This window comes from Felis catus, chromosome A2 (assembly GCF_018350175.1).
Source record: "Felis catus isolate Fca126 chromosome A2, F.catus_Fca126_mat1.0, whole genome shotgun sequence".
NCBI classification, from domain to species: domain Eukaryota; kingdom Metazoa; phylum Chordata; class Mammalia; order Carnivora; family Felidae; genus Felis; species Felis catus.
The window spans coordinates 18,177,206-18,201,754 of NC_058369.1; the positions used below are offsets into that span (position 1 = coordinate 18,177,206).

A 24,549-nucleotide genomic window follows, 5' to 3' on the forward strand; every position below is an offset into this window, starting at 1 on the left:
TCAAAGCACCTTCTGAGACTCTTTAACAGCCATAACCAGTGTGCTTTAAAAACATTTTTTTTTTTAAATTTTTTTGTTTATTTTGAAGGAGAGACAGAGTCTGAGCAGGGGAGGGGCAGAGAGAGAGATACAGAATCCAAACAAGGCTCCAGGCTCTGAGCTGTCAGCACAGAGCCCGATGTGGGGCTCAAACTCATGAACTGCGAGATCATGACCTAAGTCGAAGGCAGACGCTTAACCAACTGAGCCACCTAGGCACCCTTTTTTTTTAAATTATTATTTTTTCAATGTTTGTTTATTTTTGGGAAATAACAAGTGTGCTTTAAAAGGTAGGGGCCACAAAGACTGCCCATAGACTTTTTTTCCCCCAGTTTATTATCTTGAGAGAGTGAGAGAGAGAGAGAGAGCGCGCGCGTGCGCACATGCAGGAGGAACAGAGAGAGGTAGAGAGAGAGAATCCCAAGCAGAATCTGCACTTGTAAGCACAGAGCTTGATGTGGGGCTCAATCTCATGAATAGTGAGATCATGACCTGAGCTGAAATCAAGAGCCAGACACTTAACTGACTGAGCCGCCCAGGTGCCCCAAGGCTTTTAAATCTTCCTGCAATCAGGGCTCATTGGTTGGCAGGAATTTGGAGATTTTATACAGGTGTGTGTTGTTTTGCTGGAGTTATACAAGAAGTCCAAGCCTAGAGATTTTCTGCAAGTAATGGGCCTAACTAGAGGTGCACTTCCCATGTGTGGCCTCCTACAGCAGCTTGAGGGAACATAGACCACTTTAGAGAACACAGCTTTTTTGCTTAAATTGAACACTGGATTGTTAACTGTAGACAGGGAGGTTTTGCTTAAGATTCAATTCAGATTGATTTCTTGGAAGGGTCATTAATGAAAACAAAGAAAAGTTAAAGAGATCTGGGAAATCACTAAGATCATAAGAGTCTGAACTTAAAAGATGAAGCAGAGAACCAAGAGGAAGAATTTGGAAGTCAAGCCTGGGCCTGCTGTAGACATGAATGTGTATGCACTTCTCAAAATTTGGAGCTCTGTGAAAGAAACTATAGTTGTAATTTGATTTTTTTTCTTTCTTCTTTTTAGGTATCTCATTCAGTTGCTAAACTTATATTAGTTAATTTCCACTGGCAAGTTGCAGAGATACTGGACAGGTAAGGTGTTTGGAGGAAGAGACATGGCATTGCCCATAGCTTCTTTCTCTGCCCACCCACCCAGTGGTGATTATGTTTTGGAGTATATCCTTGCAATGTGCATATTATATATTTAAAACACTGGATCATATTGTATATCCTTTTTTCCTCTCTGTATATGGTGAATATTTTTCCATGTTTGCATTATATTTTTTTCTACCTCAGTTTTATTGCTGGCTTAGTATTTTATCACATAGATGTTCCATGCTTTTTCCTAACTCCTGTTGTAGACAGTGAAGTTAGTTCAGTTTTTTTATGCCTTTTTAAATTTGTAATCAGTGCCCTTCTAGATAACACTTGCCAACATCTCCATTTGTTTCTTTTGGATATATCAAGTGAGGAATGCAACATACTTTTGAATATTACCTTGAGAAAAGATAGGCCAGCTTACCATCAGAACCAGAGCTCTTGGCTCTGATCTTCAAGTCTTGAGGTATCCTGGAAGTTCTCAGGAGGAGGGGTTTCTCCTCCTCCTGCACCCTCTGGGACGAGTCCCTGTGTCCCACCTTCATAGGCATGTGCTTCTTTCTAGCTTAGGGTTTCTTATCCTCAGCACTCCTGCCATTTTGGGATAGATAACTCTTTGTCATGGGGACACTGTTCTGTGAGTTGTAGGAGGTTTGGCAGAATCCACTTGAAAAGACAAAATAACAATAAAAAAATGTGCAAGGGGCGCCTAGGTGGCTCAGTTGGTTAAGTGTCCAACTCTTGGTTTTGGCTTAGGTCAGGATCTCACAGTTCTTGAGCTTGAACCTGAGCCCCACATTCAGCCCCACTGCTCCTATCAGTGCAGAGCCTGCTTGGGATTCTCTGTCTCCCCCCCCCCCCCCGTCCCTCCCCCTCCCCCCCAAAAATAATAAACTTTAAAAAAATGGGCAAAATACCAAACAAGCATTTCACAGAAAAGAAAGCTCAAATGACCATTAACATGAAAAGATACTCAACCTTCATAATAATCTGGCACACTGAAATTAGCACCCCCAGTCCGTGAAATCAAAAAGATCGGCAGATACTGCCAAATAACCCTAGAGAACAAAACTGCCACTGGTGAGAATCACTGGTTGCCACTCCTGCCCTTTCACACCACAGTGAGTCTTTTTTTGAATGGTGTGATCCATTTATCTTCAGAGGAAGGAAGGTCATACCTTTCCTTTTCCAGGCTAAACATAACTGGGATGGCTGTACCCACTGGAGCAGCTTAGCTCACTCAGGAAGGAGCAAGTGTGCTCCTGATCCCACCCACTGCATTCTCACTCTCACTCTCTATCCTTAAGAGCTGAATACATTTAGGTGGACTTCTGTGTGAACTTCCATTGTCTGCAGTGCTGTTTCTACTACTCATAATTCTGGAACCATGTAGGTTCCAGCAGTGGGGTACCTCTCACTGCCCAGACTCTGTAGCCTAACTTGGGAAAGGACAAGATGGCTGCAGATACTAAGATTACTAGTGTGAGAAGTAGGAATAAAAGCAGTGGAAGGGAGGCATTCTAAGTGAAATAAGGAAGTCACACTTACATGAGACATTGTTCCCTGCTCAGATTTCTGATTTTTGGGTAACGCATTTTCCTGGGTTTTGTGTGGCACTTTCATTGCCACAGGATAATTGTTTTTATTTTTACTTTTTAAAATTTATTTATCTTGAGAGAGAGTGTGTGTGAGTGAGGGAGGGGCAGAAAGGGAAAGAGAGAATTCCAAGCAGGGATTCTCTTATGTTATGATGATAGCACAGAACCTGACACAGAGCTTGATCCCACAACCATGAGATCATGACCTGAGCCAAAATCAAGAATCGGACACTTGACTAAGCCACCCAGGCACCTGTTTTTATTTTTATTTTTTTAACATTTATTTTAGAGAGAGTGAAAACAAGTTGGGGAGGGTCAGACAGAGAGGGAGACAGAGGATCTAAAGTGGGCTCTGCCTTGACAGCAGAGAGCCCAGTATAGGGCTCGAACTCATGAGCCATGAGATCACGACCCAAGCCAAAGTTTGATGCTTAACTGACTGAGCCACCTAGGCGCCCCTTTTCTTAAAAATTTTTTATTTGGGGCGCCTGGGTGGCACAGTCGGTTAAGCGTCCGACTTCAGCCAGGTCACGATCTCGCGGTCCGTGAGTTCGAGCCCCGCGTCAGGCTCTGGGCTGATGGCTCAGAGCCTGGAGCCTGTTTCCGATTCTGTGTCTCCCTCTCTCTCTGCTCCTCCCCCGTTCATGCTCTCTCTCTCTCTCTCTGTCCCAAAGATGAATAAACGTTGAAAAAAAATAAATAAATAAAAAATTTTATTTATTTTTATTTTTTTATGTTTATTTTTGAGAGAGAGAGCACGAACAGGGGAGGGGTAGAGAGAAGGACACAGAATCTGATGCAGACTCCAGGCTCTGAGCTGTCAGCACAGAGCCTGATGCGGGTGCTCGAACTCAGGAATGGTGAGATCATGACCAAAGTCAAATGCTTAACCGACTGAGCCTCCCAGGTGCCCCTGTTTTTATTTTTAAATGTATATATTTCATACCGCATTCCAGAAAATAATTAAATTTTGATTATGAAATATTAATTTTTCAAAAATGTATGTGCACACGTGATAATGTATAGGTTTTAAAGAATGATTAAGCAAACACATTTAAGTGTCCATTCAAATAAGAAGTGGACATTTTATTCTGAAGCTTCTGGTGGCAGTTCCTGCTTAGCCACACCCCCTTCCTTCTCCAAAGCAACCAGTATCTTGAATTCAGTATTGATCATTTTCTTATTTATTCTTTTTTTTTCTTTTCTTTTTTTTTAATGTTCATTTTTGAGACAGAGCATGAACGGGGGAGGGTCAGAGAGAGAGGGAAACACAGAATCCAAAGCAGGCTCCAGGCTCTGAGCTGTCAGCACAGAGCCCGACGCGGGGCTCGAACTCACCGTGAGATCATGACCTGAGCCGAAGTCGGATGCTCAACCGACTGAGCCACCCAGGCGCCCCTCTTATTTATTTTTAAATTATATATCCTTTAGTTTTGGATGTTTTTAGAACTTTACAGACATGGAATCATGCTGTCTGTATTCCTAAACTTTATAAATTAACAAGGTTGCATCTTAAGACATCCTATCCATAATCCTGTCAACATTTGTGATTGTGAATTTTAGTTTTTTGTTGTTATAAATAATGCAGCTCTGAAAACTCGTGTGTATGACCACTAGTGTCATAATTTTTCTAGGGTTGAGTGTAGGAAGTGAGTTACTGGGCAATAGGGTGTGTGTTTCTTTAGCTTTGCTAAATGACAAAATGTTTCCAAAGTGATTGTACCATGTTATATGCCCACCAGTGGTACGAATGTTCCTGATACTGTCACCCTTGAAGTTTTACAATCTGGTGGGTGGGTATAAATGGCATCTAATTGTTTTTAATTTCAGTATCCCAGATTATTATGGAGGTTGAGCATCTTTTCTTGTTCATGGCCGTTTGTGCTTTTTTTTTCCTATGAAATGCTTGTTCTGTCTTTGTTTTTTATTGTTATTTTGTCTTTTCAAATGGATTTGTAGGAAATTTGCTTTTATTTATTCTGAATATCAGTCTTTTGCCTGTTATGTATGTATTGAGTTACCTTCTATTTATTTATATAGCCGGGTTTTTCACTTTATGGTGTGTTCTGATGAACTGATATCCTTTTTTTTTTAAGTTTACTTATTTATTTTGAGAGAGAGGGGTGGGGACAGGGACAGAGAGCTGAGAATCCCAAGCAGGCTCTGCACTGTCAGCTCAGAGCTCAATGTGGGGCTCAAGCTCATGAACCACCAGATCATGACCTGAGCCGAAGTCAGATGCTTAACCAACTGAGCCACCCAGGCACCCTGAACTGACGTTCTTAAATGTAACATAATATTTCAGAGTTTTCCTTTATGCTTTTTTTTTAATTAAGTTTTTATTTATTTAAGTAATCTCTACACCCAATGTGGGGCTCAAACTCATGTCCCCAAGATCAAGAGCCACATGCTTCTCCCTGATGAGCCCGCCAGGAACCCTGTATACTTTTTTCTGTGCCCTTTTTTTTTTTTTTTATGTTTGTTTATTTATTTTTTTTTTTTAATTTTTTTTTTCAACGTTTATTTATTTTTGGGACAGAGAGAGACAGAGCATGAACGGGCAAGGGGCAGAGAGAGAGGGAGACACAGAATCCGAAACAGGCTCCAGGCTCTGAGCCATCAGCCCAGAGCCTGACGCGGGGCTCGAACTCACGGACCGTGAGATCGTGACCTGGCTGAAGTCGGACGCTTAACCGATTGCGCCACCCAGGCGCCCCAATGTTTGTTTATTTTTTAGAAAGAGAAAGAAAGAGCAGGGGAGAGGCCAAGAGAGGGAGAGGGAGAATCCCAGGCAGGCTCCACTCTGTCAGTGCAGAGCCTGAATTGGGGCTCGATCCCACAAACCGTGTTATGAAACCTAAGCTGGAATCAAGAGCTGGCTGCTAAACCAACTGAGACACCCATGTGCCCTTTTTTTATTTTATTTTTTGAAGATTTTATTTTTAAGTAATCTCTACGCACAGCGTAGGGCTCGAACCCACAACCAACAAGATCAAGAGTTGCATACTTTACTGACTGAGCCAGCCAGGCACTTCTGCATTTTCTATGTCTTAAGATATCATTCCCTGTTCTGAAGACACAGAGCTGTTTGCTTATATTTCATGAAAGGGATTGAAAACAGATATGGTATTTCATAAGTATTTTTCTTATAGTTTCGTATCTTTGAAGCAGGGTTATTCTCATACGAATTGAGAACTAAAAAGTTGAAAGAGGAAAAGTATTTATACAAAGGAAAAGGAAGCTTGGTTCTGTCAGACAGTAATTAGAGACAAAGGCACTTTAGTGCAACTGCAGCACTTGTTGGTGTCGTCTGATTTTGTTCACAGGTTAAAATGCTTATCTTCATTTCTGATTCCCTTTATTTCTGCTTGTATTTTGCAGATACAAGTCTAATTCTGCTCAGCTGCTTGTTGAGGCTCGAGTTCAGCCCAGTCCCTCGAAACATGTGAGTGTCTCCCACTTGAGCAAGGCTTCTCCTGACACACATGGCTCTTGCTGTGGCTTAAGGTGTTATTGAGAACCATCTTGCTTTGTTTCTGGTACAGCATGCCAGAGATTTTTGTTCCAACACGGGCCTAAATCTTCCATTTCCATTATAGTTGGAAGAGTTTCCTCATGGATGGAGAATAAATCATTGCCAGTCCTGGGGCCCTCTCCAGCCTCACCTTGCTCTTTACACTTACACACAGCCTGCGTTCCATTCCTGCTGGGTTCTTTGGTGTTCCCAAGCTTACTGCACGCCTCTTTGACTCTTCTCATGCTATCCCCAGCTTGGAATGTTCAGACCCTGTCCCCATCTTTGTCTGTGGGAGTGGAACTCATTTGTTAAAGACCCAAATTGAGCTTTCTCTCACAAAGCCTGTCTCCCGCGATCTCTCCTCTCCAAAATCCTCTAGTTATGCCTTGAAGTCTTTGCGTGTGTGATGTATCGACTCACTCATCCTTTCAGCTCCCCTACCACACTGTGTGTGCTTTAAGGATAGGAACTATATCTTACAGTGTGCATGGCAATTTCCTATGTATTTAGGAGTTAGCAAATATTTTCAAATAAATAAGGCCATGTTGGAAACACTCTTTAGGAGGAAGAATTGGGGCTCAAATTGCCACTTAACTTCGGTAGTTCTTGGGAGAACATTTCTAGGAGCATACTAGATAAACATGAGAATACGGTCTTTTTCTTCAAATTGTTTTTTTGTATTCCCAGTGAGCTAACCAAGAACCTAATGTAAACCTGTAGTGGACTTTTCCATCAATTTGTGGCTTGGGCCAGGGGTCCCCACATTGTCTTTGTCTGTCAGTTTGTGTAGCATGGCATGGATACTGGAGTTCAAGCTTTGCGGTTATTTGCCCACATCCTAGAAGGTTTCTTTCCTAGTAGGAGCCTTCCTCATCCTCTAAATTAATTGTACTTGACATCTCTGCAGTATGTTAAGGATGAGTTGTGACTTAGTAAAAGCTGTAATATTTTGTGTTTTGGGCATTAATAATGGGGGAAGCACTGTCTTTGACAAGTAAACCTGCAGTGGGACTATTAGAAGCTTTACACGCTCAGCTCAGCCTCTAAGAGCCTCTGTAGTACTTGTTGAGGGACAGCTCTGTTCATCAGATGAGGCAGTTTATAAAAGAACCCAGTAGCCTCTAAAAGCAGAAGTTGAACTGAATGACCTCTAAGGACCTTGGCAATTTGGAAATCCTGAGCTTTTCAGCCTGACATTACAAACTACTGTAAGTTTTCCATTCAGCCTTCCTCTGCCTCTCTGAATCCGAGAGATTGTCCAGGGCGAACACTCAGGCACCATCTCCTTTAGGAAGTCTTCCTCATCTATGCTTTCTGTTCAGAACTCTTGGGACCCGTAGAGCCCACACATTTGTTGAGCTCTAACACTTGTTTCAGGGTCAGAATCACTTCCCAAAGACCTAGCTGTGTGAGGCACCCCTGTGGCTCCCAGACTCTAGAGGCTCCTCTTTACTCATTCTGTTCCGCCTCTCCCCAGGTTCCCACAGCCCACCCTCCTCACCACTGCGCAGTGTGTATGCAGTTTGTGCGGAAGGAAAACCTACTTTCTCTGGCCTGTCAGCACCAGTTTTGCCGTAGCTGCTGGGAGCAGCACTGCTCAGTACTTGTCAAGGACGGTGTGGGTGTAGGTGAGTTTGCCACAGAATTTGTAAAAGGCTAGCATGAAGTATTTATCTTCAACTCTGCCCCTTTAGGTACTCAGGTCAGCTGCGTGTTTTCTTCTGAGCCTGATTGAGGTTTTTATTGTCAGAGCCATTGGTTTCCATTTCCAAACACAGGTTGAACAGTCGCAAGGTTTTTCTCAGTCCTGAACAAAATGAGATAATTAAGGCTATTGTTTGGGCATATATGTAAACATTAGTGTGAGTGCAAGGCTACTTTTTGGGAGAACTGTCCTTAAGCTGCCTACCCTATCTTGATAGCCCAAGTGGCAACCATAACTCAGAAACACTCAGAGATTGCTGCTATTTAGGTAACATAATTCAGATTTGGTGATTGGTTCTAGGAGTATTTGTTAGAGTATGACTTGATATTGGATCTAACTTAGCATCACATTAATGGTGTCTGCAGAATCTCATTGTGTTGGGTAGAAATCACTTGCACATAATATTAAACATCACAAAATGAAATTGTTAGCCAAGAACCATATAGGATTTTTTTTTAATGTTTATTTTTGAGAGAGCGTGCACTTGCACATGAGTGGAGGGGCAGGGGAGGAGTTGGGCAGAGAGAGGAAACAGAGGATCCAAAGTGGGTTCAAACTCCCAAACCATGAGGTCATGATCTGAAGTTAGACGCTTAACCAACTGAGCCACCCAGGTGCCCCTAGGATTTTTTTTTTTTTTTTTTTTTTTTAATTAAGTTCTGTGCCCAGTCGGGGCTTTAACTCACGTCCTCGAGGTCAAGAGTGGCATGCTCTACCAACTGAGTCAGCCAGGTGCCCAAAGTACTGTATAGGATTTTTTAGATGATACTGCCTTTTTAGTGGTGCTATTTATTTGGGTTTTTTTTTTTTTTTTTTAATTTTTTTTTTTTCAACGTTTATTTTTGGGACAGAGAGAGAGAGAGAGCATGAACGGGGGAGGGGCAGAGAGAGAGGGAGACACAGAATTGGAAACAGGCTCCAGGCTCTGAGCCATCAGCCCAGAGCCTGACGCGGGGCTCGAACCCACGGACCGCGAGATCGTGACCTGGCTGAAGTCGGACGCTTAACCAACTGCGCCACCCAGGCTCCCCATATTTATTTGTGATTTATATGTAATTTGAGAGAAATCTTAGTTGCATCATTGTAAATATATTAATTTTTCTCTCTTTTTTTTTTTTAATACATTCTGCGGCTTCAAGGGTTTCCTATATGGAATCTGAATTTGTTGGTTGAACTCAGTGGGGAAATATATTCTTGTTGTGTCTTCTGCGACGCAGTTGTCCATCGTGTTGCCTTTGTTCAACAGGAGTCTCTTGCATGGCTCAGGACTGCCCACTACGAACACCAGAGGACTTCGTGTTTCCATTGCTGCCCAATGAAGAATTGAGAGACAAATACAGGCGCTACCTCTTTAGGGACTATGTGGAGGTATGCCCAGCCCCTGTTGTGCCTCTGTCTTCCTGGACCTACTTCCCATCCATTCTCATCACTGTTACTTTGTAGACTAAGCTGCCATTAGGTGCTGTATTTTTTTTTTTTTAATGTTTATTTATTTTTGAGAGAGACACAGAATATGAGTGGGGGACGGAGCAGAGAGAGAGGGAGACACAGAATCCGTAGTGGGCTCCATCTCTGAGTTGTCAGCACAGAGCCTGACGCTGGGCTCAAAATCACCATGAGAGATCATGACCTGAGCTGAAGTTGAACGCTTAACTGACTGAGCCATCCAGGCGTTCCTACATGCTGTAATTTGAAGAAACAGCTGCACAGCTTTTTAAAAGTTTAGAAACCACTAGAGTGGTAGTGAAAGAACATACGCCCTGGAGTCAGACTGACAATAACGTGAATCCCACGTCTCTTACTTCCTCACTGTGTAGGCTTTGACCCATTATTTTACCTCTCTGAACCTTGATTTTCTCTGATAGAATGGTCAGGCGTGCTCACCTTCTACCCAGCTGCTTAACAAGCTGTTGTATGTCAGGGGATGAACATGAGTCATGGAGATATCAGGAGTTGCTCTTGCATTTGGTTCCCTGTGTGATTTAGCACAGAGAAGGGGTATTGCTTCTTGTGCAGTTTAAAAACCTGTCCAGAATTCCAGCGTTTGGAGTCCATCCCCTCCATTGGGCTTCCAGTTGAGACTTGCTGCTTTCATGCAGCACAGTTTTCATCTTTGTCTTTTGTGCCTGAGCTTACTGGATTGACTCATCTCGGTCTTCTTATGCACGTGCTGTGGGATAAGCAGTGCCTTGTTCTTTGTGTTGTTTGCTGCCTTTGGTACATGTGTGAGGGTCATCGAGCCTTTCAGAGTTTTTGTTTTTAGGGAAAATTGGTGTGTGATGTAATAATTCAGTATTTGTATATGTTATAAAGTGATCACCACGGTAAGTCTAGTTAACCATCCATCACCATATAATTGACCCCCTTCACCCATTTTACCCATCCCATAACTCCCTTCCCCTTTTTGTTTTGTGTTTGTTCATTTTGTTTTTTAGATTCTGCCTATAAGTGAAATCATGTGGTATTTGTCTTTCTTCGTCTTACTTCACTTAATAGAATACCTTCAGATGCACAGCTGATTGGGCTGTGTTCCTTTCCAGACCTGGTCCCTGTGCACTTTCATCTCACAGACACAATTCTGAATTCCATTTTGTAATCTAGCCTTAAGTCATTCTAGTGATTTGCTATCTAGTTTTAGCTAAACGTTAGAGGTCTTCAGTATCTACCTAATGCTGTTCCTTGTGGCATCCTTTCTGAATTCCTATAGCCCTTTGATGGAAGTCATCAGCTGGAAGAACAGAAGGTGTTTGAGCTCTCAGGGAGGTCTGATTTGGAAGCAGTGACTAGGGGATGTCCTCATTGTTTCCCCTTGGTGTGTTCACAGAGTCATTACCAGCTCCAGCTGTGCCCTGGTGCAGACTGCCCCATGGTTATTCGGGTACAGGAGCCTAGAGCTCGCCGAGTACAGTGCAATCGGTGCAACGAGGTCTTCTGGTAAGAGTGAGTGTGAGTGCTGAGCATCCCTGGGCTCCTGCCTTGTCCTCCTCCAAAGCACCACTGCTGTTGCTGTGGGTGAGGGTGGGACTGGGAAAGACAGGGTCTTAGAGCCTAAACAGCAGCTCTGCTCCAAGTGGGCTCCACTTGGGCAGTGCTCCAAGTATGTACCCAGCATCTCACGTCCCATGGGATGTTTGACAGTGCTCAGAGACAAAAAAGTGGCACAGATTCTTGGAGACTATGCTGTGGTTTATGCTGCTAAGACTCATGGCACAGAGATTGTGTCTATGTGGGGGTGTATTTGCCTGCACAGATAATCCCATATCCCAAACCCCTGTATTTGAAAGCAACAATCTTCAGCATCTGAATCTTTCTCCATGTTGGCCTGCGTAGGTTAATTTTAAAACACTGTAATTCATAAAAGTAGTTTACATCTACTTGGAGTTTATTCCATTCGATAGATATGGGAATAGCTAACGTGTACTGAAGGCTTACCATGGGAAAGACACTATTCTCATCACGTCAACTTCATTGTCACAGCTCTGTACAATTGATACCGTTACCCTTATGTTCTTGGGGAAGAAATGGAGGTGTACAAGGTGATGGCAGAGCCATAATTTAGGTCCATATCTATGTCTGTCCCTAATCATGCCTCCCTAGAAGATTCATGGTAGCGCTTCAGAGAAACTACATGGAAAGCGTGTGTGTGTGTGTGTGTGTGCGTGTGCATGTGTTCTTGCCTTTCAAGACATTGTTGAGGGAGTCTGTGGCTTACCAAAGGTTAAGAACCAGTAGCATAGTTGCTCTCCATCATTTGTGTCACTTGTTATGAACTTGTTCCCCTGGGGCATTTGTTAGACTGTTTGCCTGAGAGCCTTCACTACCCAACATAGTATTGGCTTGGATAAAAGGAAATTAAAAACACGGAACTGTAGCCCAGTGAGTGTTGGAGTGTTTTTCTCTTCTGATTTTAAGTTTCAGGCATCGTCAGATGTATCATGCAGGCAGCACCCATTCTGACAGATGTGCATACTGTGTGCATCTGGCTGGGAGCTAAGTCAGAGCTCTCGGAAAGTGGATCTCGGTTTTGCCTGGGATCTGAGCTAAGTTATCTGTCTCAGAGCACCTTACCGTGCACTTTGAGTAAACTCTGAATTTGACATCCTTTCAAAGAGGGTTGACACCACACAAGATAATTTAAGACAGAAACGTTTTATTTGGGTGTATTGAGAGTATATCTTAGAAGTGCTTAGATTGAAGAGAAATTCATACAATATTTTAAGTATAATTCTGGGTAAGTAAAGATCCCAAAGGCCTTGAGAGGTAACTTTACTTCTTTGAAAAGCTCTAATTCAGTATCTTTTGGCTTGGACAGAAGGAAAATTGAAAACATAGGACCCTGGCCTAACAATTATTTAAATGTCTTTCTTTTCTGGTTTTAAGTTTCAAGTGTCGTCAGATGTATCACGCCCCCACAGACTGCGCCACAATCCGGAAATGGCTCACGAAGTGTGCAGATGATTCCGAAACAGCCAACTACATTAGTGCTCACACTAAAGATGTAAGGACTGTATCTTACCTGTCATGGATCTGCCCTCCTTAATGCTGCCTAGGTCCTCGCCTGGGAGGCTGGCTGGCTTTTTGAGTGCGGAACACCCAGGGCCCCAGGACCCTTGCTGAAGTCTGCAGACCCTTTCCCAGACTTGGCAGAGTTGGCAGCGGATTATCATAGTATGCGTTGGATGCATTTATTTTAATAAAATGCTGACCTACCTGGAAAAGTTTGACCAGTAGAAGAACTAATTAGAAGAAAACCAGATTTTGCTTTAATGCCTCCCAGCCTTTAATAGCCCTGGGCAGGAGGTGGTTGATAGCAACACATAATAAAGAGCGAGGCTTTCATGCAAGCCTGGGCATGCCCAGTTCTCATTCTGAAACTTCCCATGGGAAAACATGGCCCTCAGCCCCTTGAACCCTGGGTGACTTGGCACCTACCCTATGCCAGTCATGCGCTGAGTTGCTGCACTCACAACACAGCTGTGACTGTGACATTAAACATAGTCTACTTCGTGGCAATGGGAGAGCAGAGCGTCAGACTGGTCTCTGCATTGCTGCCTACGTTGTGGCACCTCTCATATGAGAGCAGGTGAGCTTTAGAGGTTGTTTCCTTGCTCTCTCGTTGAGGCAGAAGTCCAGGCAAGCTGAACAGGACGTGGTCTGGTGTGGCAGCTCTTGTGCTGCTTGGCATTCTTTCCAAGCAGGAAGACATTGTGCTGACTCAGCTTGTGCTTAATCTGAGCAGCCTCGTGGCAGAGACAGATGGTGGAAGACTTAGTGGGGCTCAGCCAGTGCTTGGAGTGTTTCAGAGCCAAACGTGCTGACCTCATTTCCTTGAATTGCTGTTCCAGCCTCAGCGACCCGCCACATTTAAGTGAGATGCTCCTCCCCAGAAGGGCTCGCACGATGAGCTGCTGGGCACGGGTGCCAAGAGCTTTGTGTAATTTGTCTTAGAACCAGCCTGGTGGTGTGTGAGCCTAATGGCGCCCTTCTGTCTCCTCAGTGTCCAAAGTGTAACATCTGCATTGAGAAGAACGGAGGCTGCAATCACATGGTGAGCAGAAGCCTGTACCCTTTGCATATGTGCCATGGAGCCTTTGGTCAGCGTGCCCTTAACATGTTCTCTTCTGTTTCCCTCTGACAGCAATGCTCCAAGTGTAAACACGGTGAGTCCTAGGTGTGGTGCACAAGGCCCAGCAGCACAGTCTTGTGCATGGGTCTCCAGTGCTTGTTTAGTGAGTGCTTTGTAGTAAAGTGACAAAACAAAGGGCAGCCTTGGTCACTTATAATCACCAGCATAAAGCAGCTCTTGATTTTTGACTTATTACTTTCTGGTGCCTCTTATAATCCTGCTGCCATCTCACTCACACATATAGTCAGAAGTGAAGGTTGGGATGACTCTGACAACCTCATGATCCTCAGTCACCCAAGAAGATTTCAGTGTGTTCTTTTTATTTTTGCCAAGGCAGGTAAGTTCGGGGCTTATCTGTGCTACTTTACAGATATCTTTTAGAGCAGCTGTTTTGTTGGAAGGAGTAACATAATAGTCTTCCTTCAAGGTTTTATAAAGTTTCCACAGGGTCTTTTGATTTGGCCTTTCAGATCTTCTTCATCCATCAGGAGTAGCTTGCATAGAAGGACCTGTTGGTTTTGCTTTCCTTCCTGCAAGATCAAATAAAGAAATAAAATCCAAGTAGAAAGTATGTCCAGACAAGTCTACACAGCAGCTTTGATGCTGACCAGGGGGCCCTGAGGGTTTCTCTTTGTAAGGGTCTCATCTCATGCTGTTTTTCCCAGGAGCCCACTGTAATCAGAGTGAACATGGCAAGGCATTAGAAGGAAATAGCGATTGAAGTGTAGAATGAAGATAGACCGCTGGTAGTGGCATATTTCCTCAGTGGTATCCCACCCTGTGCATTTGAGTGAGAGGGACGTGTATCATCTACTTAGAACAGTGCATAAGACATGCATACGGTTTAAAGAGAAATGACAAAGTGAACACCCCATCACATTCCTCACACTCAAGAAGTTCCCTGTGTGTCCCTTCCCATAGTCTCCCCATCCCTTACCACCCAGAGTTACTACCATCCTTTGCTTTGCTATATAGTTCCACCACCTATACGGGCAACCCTAATATTTACGACCATAGCAAGCACAACCTACCTGATTAAGGAGATCATGGTTTTGCTGCTATTTGGCGAGGGCTTCCAGGAGAAGGGAAGCGAACAACCTCTAGGCCTCTGGGTTTGGCTTTAGCTCCTCCACGTTTTTATAAGAGGCCTTTTTGGTAAGTCAGTGAGCCCACTTGAATCCTGGTAAAACAGAGTTTACCCACTGTCGGAGTCTTTGGCAGAGATAGGTTATAGATCAGGTTTTGGCCATGTGACAGACTGGTTGGCTCCTCTCCGTGAGATGGTAATTGTTGGATGTATAGTAGATCTTTATTTTTCACTCTTTGCTTCCTTAGTGTAGAAGCAGACTTATAATTCTGAATATGAACTATTGGGTAGCTGTTGGTTTTATAGAAATGTTCTTTTTTAAATAATGACAGAATAGGGGAAAGCCTTTATTCCCAGCTTCATGTACAAAATCTTCTTAGGACGGGTGTTACGAGGGTGGAGGTAGTCAGGAGGGAAATGTGTTCTGGATGAACAGATGGGCCTCATTGGACAAGTTTCTGCTTCTCAGTGGCATTGACACAGCCTACTAGTGGTCTTGTACAGTCAGCATCTACCTGTGTTGGGTTAAAAAGGCACCAAGCTTATGTGCTCATGGAACTGAGAGGTTCCTCTGGCTACTGTTCATATCAACAAGAAAAGGCTACAGGGACAGTGGGATGTGACAGAGAGGAGATGTGCACATTCCATCTGGAAAACGGTACCCTTGGGAAGTTCTGGTCAGGTGACAACCCCACCCCCACTCCCCTCACAGGATCTGTCTGTCCTACTGCTTTGCCTGTGCCTTTGGAGGAATGTGGTCTTACCTTGTGGGTGTAAATGCCTCTTTCTCCATCCTTCACAGACTTCTGCTGGATGTGTCTAGGAGATTGGAAGACCCATGGCAGCGAGTACTATGAGTGCAGTCGGTACAAGGAGAACCCCGACATTGTCAACCAGAGCCAGCAAGCCCAGGCCAGGGAGGCCCTCAAGAAGTACTTGTTTTACTTTGAGAGGGTAGGCATCTTCTGCAGCTGCTCTTCAGGGTTGGGCTTCTTCCAGTTGGCCTTCTGAGGTAGAATTCCCAGTGACTGGTGTACTGGTATGTGCACACGGAAGTCAGGGAATGGAGCTCCTTCAGTGGACCTGATTGATACCTCCATAAATGTGGCTTTCAGGTTCCAGAGAGCAGCCAAGACCAACAAGCTCTTTGAATGATGGCTGAAGGACAATGAGGGGACCATCAGTCTTTTCCATCCGCTATCATCTTAATCAGATTTAGAGGGCAGTTCTTCCCAGGAAGACTCTTCAGAAGCCCACAAGCATGGCACATTTGGTTTCTAAGCACAGTAGACCAATGGGTACCTAGCCTTGTTTAGTCTTCAGGGTTGGAGCCCTATTGCCCTAGAGAGTAGGGTGATCTGGCAGGCAGACAGGGTTAGTAGTGTGGACTGAAGAAGTCCTCCTCCTGCACTCTCAAGGACACACAGTCCCCATAAGTTAGATGAAGCTGTGGCCATCCTGTGCCAACCAAGGTGTCAGCCATTCTGAACTTCTGTGTGGACTTCTGCTCTTTTCTCCTTTCTCTGTACCCTGTAGTGGGAAAACCACAACAAGAGCTTGCAGCTGGAGGCACAGACGTACCAGCGGATTCATGAAAAGATTCAGGAGAGGGTCATGAATAATCTGGGGACATGGATCGACTGGCAGTACCTACAGAATGCTGCCAAGCTCTTGGCTAAGGTGTGTACCACCTCACTCTTCTGATCCCTGGTCCAGCGCCTGTCCCTGTTAGGCCCAAACCTCTGAGGATGGGAAACATTGTATGGGGCAAGGGAACGCAGCGCTGTGTACAGCTCTGCACACTTCTGCTTATGGGCCCATGTTTCCTTGGGCTGTGTCCCCTGAGGACCCAGCCTGCTGCAGGCAGTGGGGGGCACTTCCAAGAAGAGGATTCCACTGCCTCTACTCCAGGGAAGGAACTGCAAGCCCTTTTCTAGTTCTCCTTAGGGAGAACTCAAACTCTTTTCTTCTTTTGTCTCATCCACTCATCACTCAGAGGGAGCTAAGAGATTGTGTGTGTGGACTCTGATGTCCGACTCGAGGGAGGAGCCTTTGAGGCAGCTGCTGGTAATAAATCAGAGTTTAAAAAAGGAACTGTGGGTTCTTCTGTGACCATTTTTATTTCAGCTTTTCCCATGTTATCTCCCAATTAATCCGTGATTGAGCTTGGCCTCATTTCTTTTGGGCCCACACCTACAGGGCCAGGGCCAGGGCCAGGCTAACTCGCATGGTAGGGTAAGAATTGTGGGAGCTGCCTGAGATGCATGCGGGTTAGGTTCACAGGCACAGGTGCCTTCTCTCTCTCCTATTGCAGTGCCGATACACCCTGCAGTACACTTACCCATACGCGTACTACATGGAGTCTGGACCCAGGAAGAAATTGGTAAGGCCAGGCAGTCCTCTGCTCTGCCCTCTTAGCTTCACAGGTGCCCTTGTCTACTAGCACTTTCCAGGAGAGTGGGGACCAGACTCTAGCTATTGGGAGGGCAGAACAAAACTGTCAGTTTTTTTAAATATATATTTATTTTATTTTATTTTATTTTATTTTATTTTATTTTATTTTATTTTATTTTATTTCATTTCATTTTATTTCATTTTATTTATATCCAAGTTAGTTAGCATATAGTGCAATAATGATTTCAGGAGTAGATTCCAGTGATTCATCCCCTAAAAGCTGTCAGTTTTTGAAGTTCACTTCTCCTCTAGGCATCTTTAAATAGACTGCATGCCCTGGCATTCTGTGTAATAGTAAGGTAGATATGTCAAAGCCCCTGAACAGCTATATTTATAGGGCAATTGGCTAAAAAGCTCTGTGGTCACTTGGAAGGCCAGCGCCCATGCCTGGGAGGATCTCCAGCATGCATGTCTCTGAATTATAGTGGACTCTTTTACATCTTTAATTCTGTATCTTAGATATGGGTTATTTCCCCCAATTATAAAGTAATTCACATTTATTTAAATGTTGGAAAACATAGAAAAACATTTGCATCATCCATAATCCCACCAGAAGGAAATGGCCACTGTTAGCATTTTTCAGCCTTTTAGAATTATTTTTATCTATTTAATGTTAATTATATATGTCGCATTCAGTTGTTATAACTGCTTATTGTTGCAGTTGTCATTATTTACCAGGCTGGTAAATACCGGTTTTAATAATAGGATAAATGACTTGTTATATTGTCATACCATCATTTGGGCATTTATTGTTTCTGACTTTCATTATTACAAATAAGACATTGAGGAACATTTTGTGTATAATTGTACAATGGGTATACAATTACTAAGTCAGATGGTTTGAGTATTTTTAAGACTTGAAGAGCTGAAAAACTGAAAGATTCTGTGAACGCCATGTCTGTGAAGATCCATTGTGATTTGCTTCTGCAACATCTGTTTCCCTGTATGTTGGGAGCATTCTTTTCAATGGCTTAAATTTTCCCCCTGTCTTTTGGGGTAGAGGGTGAGTGTAGCCTTGCCACTTGGCTGTGCTCCTCGGGTAGCCTTTTGATCGGGTTCTGGCTCTGGCTCCAGGAACTAACTCTGCTCGCTGAGGACAGTATCAGGGTTGTCGGTAGCTCTTGCGAGCCTGAGGTGCTGCGTCTGCCCCTCCATCTGCAGGCCCCGCCCCGGCTGCAGCCCCTCTCCTTTTGACCCTCCTGCTCTGCCCATACAGTTTGAATACCAGCAGGCTCAGCTGGAGGCTGAGATTGAAAACCTGTCATGGAAAGTGGAGCGCGCAGACAGCTATGACAGAGGGGTAAGTGCTGCCCTCTTGTTGGCCCTTCTGTTGCAGGCCAGGGAGGACTGCCGTGTTAAAAGTGACAGGGTTGTTAGCATGCGGCCCAGAAGCTGCTGCTGAGAAGGGTGGGGAGGGCAGAACCTTTGACTCCTCATAGCCCCTGACATGGTGGACATGGCTTTGGCTGCTCCCTGCGTGGGACGGCCGTGTGAGCACCATCTTGCTTTCCTGCTGCAGGACTTAGAGAACCAGATGCACATAGCAGAGCAGCGGAGGAGAACCCTGCTGAAGGATTTCCATGACACCTAGGTGGGACATGGGCGTGCTGGAGTGAGGAAGATGTGGCTGCGAGGCCTCCTGGCTGCCGTACTGCATGCTGCAGGCTCTGCCTTTCACGACCCCAGGCAACAGCCAGGGCCCCACTCCTGAGAGACACTGGCCGCACACCTCTTAGTCCACTTCTGTTTTCTTCTCATCTTTTTGCTTTTTGTTTTTACCAGGGTAGAGGCCATGTTGAATTGGCCTCTTTTCAGGACTTTTAATTCCCCCTGGATGGTTGTTGGGAGGGAGGGAAAGTTTTTTCTGAATGACTATTAATAGTATTAGATCATTACAACTTATGTAATTTTCAAAAGTTGTATAATTATACAAAAAAAAGCAAACCATAGAATTACACAGAACCCTTTTTAAAAATAAATTGGCAATGGAGTGTTTTACCCTCTAGCTATTTTACTTAGAATATAACATTTGCTGCCTGCCCCCACTGCCTCAGAATGTCTACTGTAAGAGGGCCCCAGGGGTCTCTGTTTTTGGATTCTCATGTGTCTGGCCACAGCTGGTGTCCCAAGGGAAGAACGTGGGTGGCAGATGGTGGGGAATGGAGTTGGCCTGTGTAATGGGCACGGAACGCAGAGAATCACATCATGCCTTCTGCCTGGTCCTTAGAGGCCTTTTAGTGGTTGGATGCACCTGCCTCACCTTGCAGTGAGGAGATAATACAGAAAAGGGCCTTGTCACAGGGTGTCATTGTCTGATGGCACTATGTGTCTGTGAGCTCATCTTTCTTCCAGGTTTACCTGGGTCTGGCTACTGAGACCAGCCCACAGCAAAGCATAGGTGAGCTTGTGGCCCTCCAGACCAGGGGATGTGAGTTCAGCACAGTTGTTTCATTTTGTCTCCTAAAGATAGAGATCTACTTTTAAAGGGAATTATTCCCCCAAACAAATTTGTTTTACCTTGGTCCCTTCTTTTGTGCCAGTGTTCTGGTGGTGTAACTAACCAGGTTCACAGATGGCCATTCATAACCTGACACTGTCCTGCTACACTGTTCTCTGGTGAACTTCAGGGTCAGAGTTCAGCATGGCCCTCCCAAGGGCACTGGTATTCCTGCCTCAGGGGCCTTGTTTGCACACGTGGTTTTTATGTTATCTGGAGTGTGTTCTGTGGCTGCTCTGGAGGGTTGGGTGCTCTCCCACTTGCCTGGGTTTAGCTGTTGGAGGACACCATCTCTGGGGTCTGGGAGTCTTGAGGCCAGGAGAGTCCTTGGTTTGTAGTCTCAGCTATGATGCTAGAAGGGCTGGTCAGGGGAGAAGGCCAGCTTTTGCACAGTAGAGTACAAAGGAACAGGTGGTTTGTGTGGTGTCCTGCCTGTCCTGAGCCTGGTCCTATGGGCCTTTTAAAAGTTACTTTTGTGATTCCTGGGGTTTCTGTGACTTTGTTCACTGCCTCCCCTCTGAGGCTGTCCATACTCGACAGGGCCTCCTTAACCTCTTAGAAGAGTTGCTTGGGAGATCTGTGAATATTATTTTGGAAGTTCTTTGATATTCAAACATTTTCACCTTGGTCAGCAATTTCCCAGGTATCATGTTAGCTGTAAACTGAATCACTCTTGAAGATAGAAGACAGCTGTGACTCTTGGGATCATGGGGTACACAGCTGGCTACAGGCTCCCTCTCTTCCTGTCAGGTCCTGTCTCTTTCTGTCACCTACAGGGAGGAACTGTGGGGTGGAGTGGGAACACAGGCTAGGAGGGCAGCAAATGAGCCCAGAATTGGAACAGTGGGGAGCTCACTGAAGGAGGAACATGCCTGCTTGCAGGACCTCGGGGTGGGTGTCAATGCTGCATTGACACGTGGAAGATCCTGGCGTCTGGAGCCTTTACCTCTCTTACCAAGTCCTTTCCATGTCACCACCGTGGCACAGGACCGGTGTTGCAGCTCTGCGCCTTAAGTCACACCGTGGGCATCCCTGGGCATTGTTTGGACTGCACGGCTGCCACGTAGTGCACTTGTACCCAGCTGTGGCCCCCAACCACTAGAGCTGTAGGAGGTTCTGTGCCCAGACAGTAGCCTGCAGCCCTTGACCTGTGGAGAGCTTCCTTTTGTGTCCCCAGTAGCTGTCCTTTGCTAACATCATCAGGAAAATGAGAAAGATCAGGCAGAATTTTTCTGCCCTACAAAGGATGGAAGATAAAGGAAGGCACAGTGTTTTCATGAATTTACCATATATCTTTGTTTTCTTCAAAGAAAAAATTGAGGCAATGTCATCTGCTCAATGTTGAGTGGTTTATTCAAAATAAACTGAAAGTTTCTGATTATAAAACTGTGTAGGGTCTTTCTTCCAAGGATGTAAGTAACCTGAGCCAATATCCCAGGGGATTCTGGCCAGTGAGCACCAAATGGGGGTCTTCCTGCTGATCAGTTCCATCCTCTAGAGAGCTGGGAAGAACCCACTGGCCTCTGTTCTGCCTTCTCTGGCTTGCTGGCGAGAGGGCATCCAGAGGTAAGTGGAATATCCTGGCAGTTTTTGCTCTCCTCCCCCTCCCTGGGTTGCAAGTCATACCATTCCCCCCACCACACACAGATCCTGGGATTGTAGCAGACTACCAGTGGGAATGCCCCACAGCTGCTGCTGAGGCCCTGAGCCCCTCATCCAGAAGACCCCCTGGGTCCCTGCAAAGCAGATGTGGAAGCCTAGGGTTATACAGTATGGCAGGGGTGTTGTGGCTTCACAGGGGCTCTGGTGTTACAAAGAGAGGACCCTAGACAGAAACCTGAGTGCACAGAGTTTAATCCCAAGGATTGAGGACAGGAAATGGAGTTTGGGTTCTGATCGAGTGGGTCCACGCTTGTGGTGGGAATAGTGGCAGCAACTTCAGTGATAGCTCAGGGGTGAAGGCTCCAAAGCTGTGGGCAGCATGCAGAGGGCAGGCAAGGCCAGAGAGGCCCTAGACCCTGCCAATCTGAACGCCACAGCTGCTCATCCCTGGGCCTCGGATGCGCCACACCCCATGCACGGCACTGGGCATACAGTGGTGTGCAAAAGATCCATGGGTTTTACCTGCTCAGAGCCTCCAGAACATGGGGGACACGGATGGAATTGATCACTATACCATTAGAGATCTTAAAAGAACAAGAGATAACACATTCTGGCTAGAGGAGGGATTTTCCAGGTAAGTCTCCAGGGTTCATGCAACAATCAGCATTGTCTCTGCCCTGTTTTGGGTACTGAGGACACAGCTATTGGCTTTGGCTTGTTAGGCCAGTTTCTGTCCCTACAAGATAATCACACTTAAGGATTACTGAGCACATAGCCCATTTAGTCCTCTGAGACACCTAGGCGCCCCAGGACATCCACCCTCTTAAGGTGAGCCAGCCTGAGCAGTGAGAAACCTTATGGTCCTTTTAAAAATAATAAATTTAAAAATGGGGCACCCGGCTGGCTCAGTCGGTAGAGGATGCGACGCTTATCTCAGGATCATGAGTTCAGGCCTCACGTTGGGTTTGGAACCTACTTAAAAAAAGAAAGAGGGGCACCTGGGTTGTTCAGTCTGTTAAGCGTCCAACTTCGGCTCAGGTCGTGATCTCACAGCTCTTGGGTTTGAGCCCCACATCAGGCTTAGTGCTGGCAGCTCAGAGCCTGGAGCCTGCTTTGGATTCTGTTTCCATCGCTCTCTGCCCCTCCCCCACTCACTCTCTCAGAAAATAACATTAAAAAGAAAGGAGGAAGGAAGGGAGGGAGGGAGACCTTATGGCCCTTAGGTGCCAAAAGGAACATGAGTTTTAAAAGGCCAAGGAGTTAGCTCATATCATGGTTGTGAAATTCCCACAACCAACAGCAGGTGGAGCAGAAATAAGCAATGAGCATCCTCTCCTATCCCCCTTCCCCTTCCACTGAGCTCCAACAGGCTTGCTTGCCTTCTGTGGTCTGGTGATGAGTTAAAGAAGGAGCTGTGCATGGCAGTGGGCATAACTCACTTGGATACAGGAGACAGGAGATAGGAATATAGGAGAATGGTTCAGAAAAAATGAGCAGTATGAAGATTTTGAAGTGATCTAATTATAGATATTAAAAGGCTAAAGAGGAAATGGTCTCAACGTTCATTCATGGGTACCAGAAAATAATGACATCCTTGATTAAACTGTGACTCAGTTGTTGTTTTTCACATTAAAGAATTTAGAAGATTAATACAATTGGGGGGGAATTTTGTTTACAATTGTTCTGTGTACATGGAAGTTGAGAGACTTCTGACCTAACTGGAGTAAAGACAAGCTGCAGGAAATCTGGACACTTTGAAGTTGGTAATAGAGTTTTCTTCCTTTTGAATCAAAAACATTTCTTTTGTGACCATTCTAGTATGTATTTACTTATTTTTAGAATTCGTTTCAGGGAGCAGGGCCAGGCCCTCACTGCCTCTGTCTTCACCTCCATGCACAGGGAGTCCAGGCTTACCTGGTTACCCACAGAACTGTCAGTTCCCACTCCGTCTGGAACGGGATGCTCGACCAGTGGTGGTGTTTGGTCAGCATCCCAACTTTGGCTGAGCCTTTGAGCCGTAACAGTTCCCATTACCACCTGGCCCTCTTCCCCTCTTAGAAATGTCCAGAATGTCTCCTTTGGTTGAGCAGTGTTTCTCTGTAGTATCCTAAGGAGATTGACAAAATGGTCCCTGAGGGTGGCTGGACGAGATGCACCCATGTGCTTGAGCACTGGTGAAACTTTCTGTTGTGCGTAAAATCTCTGAGAGAAAGAGGTGGCCATTCAAGCCCCCGGCCCGCTCTACTGGAGAGACCAGAAAATGCAGACTCCACTTTTCTAGAAGGAAATAGGGAGAGGGGGTGTATTAACAGAGTAGAGAGAAGCCACTAGTGGGACTTGCCTCAGTGGTGTTGCTCTTGTCTGCATGTCGGCTTCTGTTCTGGGGCATGTGCATCTCTGCCTGAGAATAACCCAGTCCTAGAAGAGCAGGGAACATGAAAATGCCTAGGCTTTGGCACTTGGGCACTGGTATGTCCTCCCACCTCCATACCTGGTGATAATCTGAGTTTAATCTTCCTCTGAGGTGATGATGTCTCAATTATACAAAAGTCCCTTTCTCCCTCTTCACCTGTGCCAGGTTTGAGGCAAGGAATGTTCCTGTGCACCTGAGTACCTGCTTGCATTGCTGCACGTTACTTACTGTTCAGGGTTTGAGCTTCCTGGTGTCAGGACTTCTTCAGAAGCCCTCTCTGACTACTCCAGACCAGATGCCACAGTCTACGCGTGTATGTGGCATCAAGCAGCTTCTTTTTTTTTTTTTTAAGTTAATTTATTTACAGAAAGAGGGTGCACGCGTGGGGGAGGGGCAGGGAGAATCCCAAGCAGCCTCCCTGTCAGGGCAGAGCCCAATGCAGGGCTCCACGCAATCCCACCAATCATGAGATCATGACCTGAGCCGAAATCGGGAGTCAGCCGCTTAACCCACTGAGCCACCTAGGCACCCCATCATCAGGCAGCTTAAGCCCTTACTGCTATGTTTCTGTGTGAGGTCCAGACTGACAGAGTGGACCTCCAAGGCGTTCTTGGCCTCCTACGCTGGCGAGCATCAGTGCCTAAATCTGTGGATCCTACGCCATCACATGCGCAGTCATCGGCCTCCTTGGCGCCCCCAAACCGCCGCATTATTGAGTCATCTTTTGGCACCGTCTCCTCGCTGCCACCCTACTCCCCGGAATGAGAAAACGCAGACCATACATTTCCAGAAAGAGGGAAGCGCATCTTAACCAGGGGACGGAGAAACTTCTAATGGGGTTTCCTTTAACAGTGCTGCTCTTGTCCGCATCTCCATTGGG

General features: G+C 45.4%; 1 protein-coding gene and 1 long non-coding RNA gene across 6 annotated transcripts in view; one reads left to right on the forward strand and one right to left on the reverse strand.

Moving 5' to 3' along the window:
- Positions 1–21,040, forward strand: part of ARIH2 (ariadne RBR E3 ubiquitin protein ligase 2) — a 50,657-nt gene extending 29,617 nt beyond the window's left edge. For 3 of the 5 annotated variants that reach the window (XM_003982206.6, XM_006928747.5, XM_006928748.3), the window contains 13 exons: positions 1,097–1,164; positions 6,150–6,213; positions 7,763–7,913; positions 9,237–9,358; positions 10,815–10,924; positions 12,371–12,488; positions 13,488–13,538; positions 13,629–13,650; positions 15,506–15,657; positions 16,240–16,383; positions 17,018–17,086; positions 18,374–18,457; positions 18,677–21,040. In XM_003982206.6, coding sequence (XP_003982255.1) covers positions 1,097–1,164; positions 6,150–6,213; positions 7,763–7,913; positions 9,237–9,358; positions 10,815–10,924; positions 12,371–12,488; positions 13,488–13,538; positions 13,629–13,650; positions 15,506–15,657; positions 16,240–16,383; positions 17,018–17,086; positions 18,374–18,457; positions 18,677–18,748 — 1,227 coding nt within the window. In that variant the 3' untranslated portion in view covers positions 18,749–21,040. The other 2 variants (XM_019821311.3, XM_045049915.1) reach the window with 2 other exon arrangements.
- On the reverse strand, positions 12,124–15,419 carry LOC123383146. The gene is made up of 2 exons (XR_006592582.1): positions 14,648–15,419; positions 12,124–14,146 (listed from the first exon to the last, which is right to left on the reverse strand). It is a non-coding gene; the product is annotated as an uncharacterized LOC123383146 (long non-coding RNA).
- Positions 21,041–24,549: the final 3,509 nt, after the last annotated feature.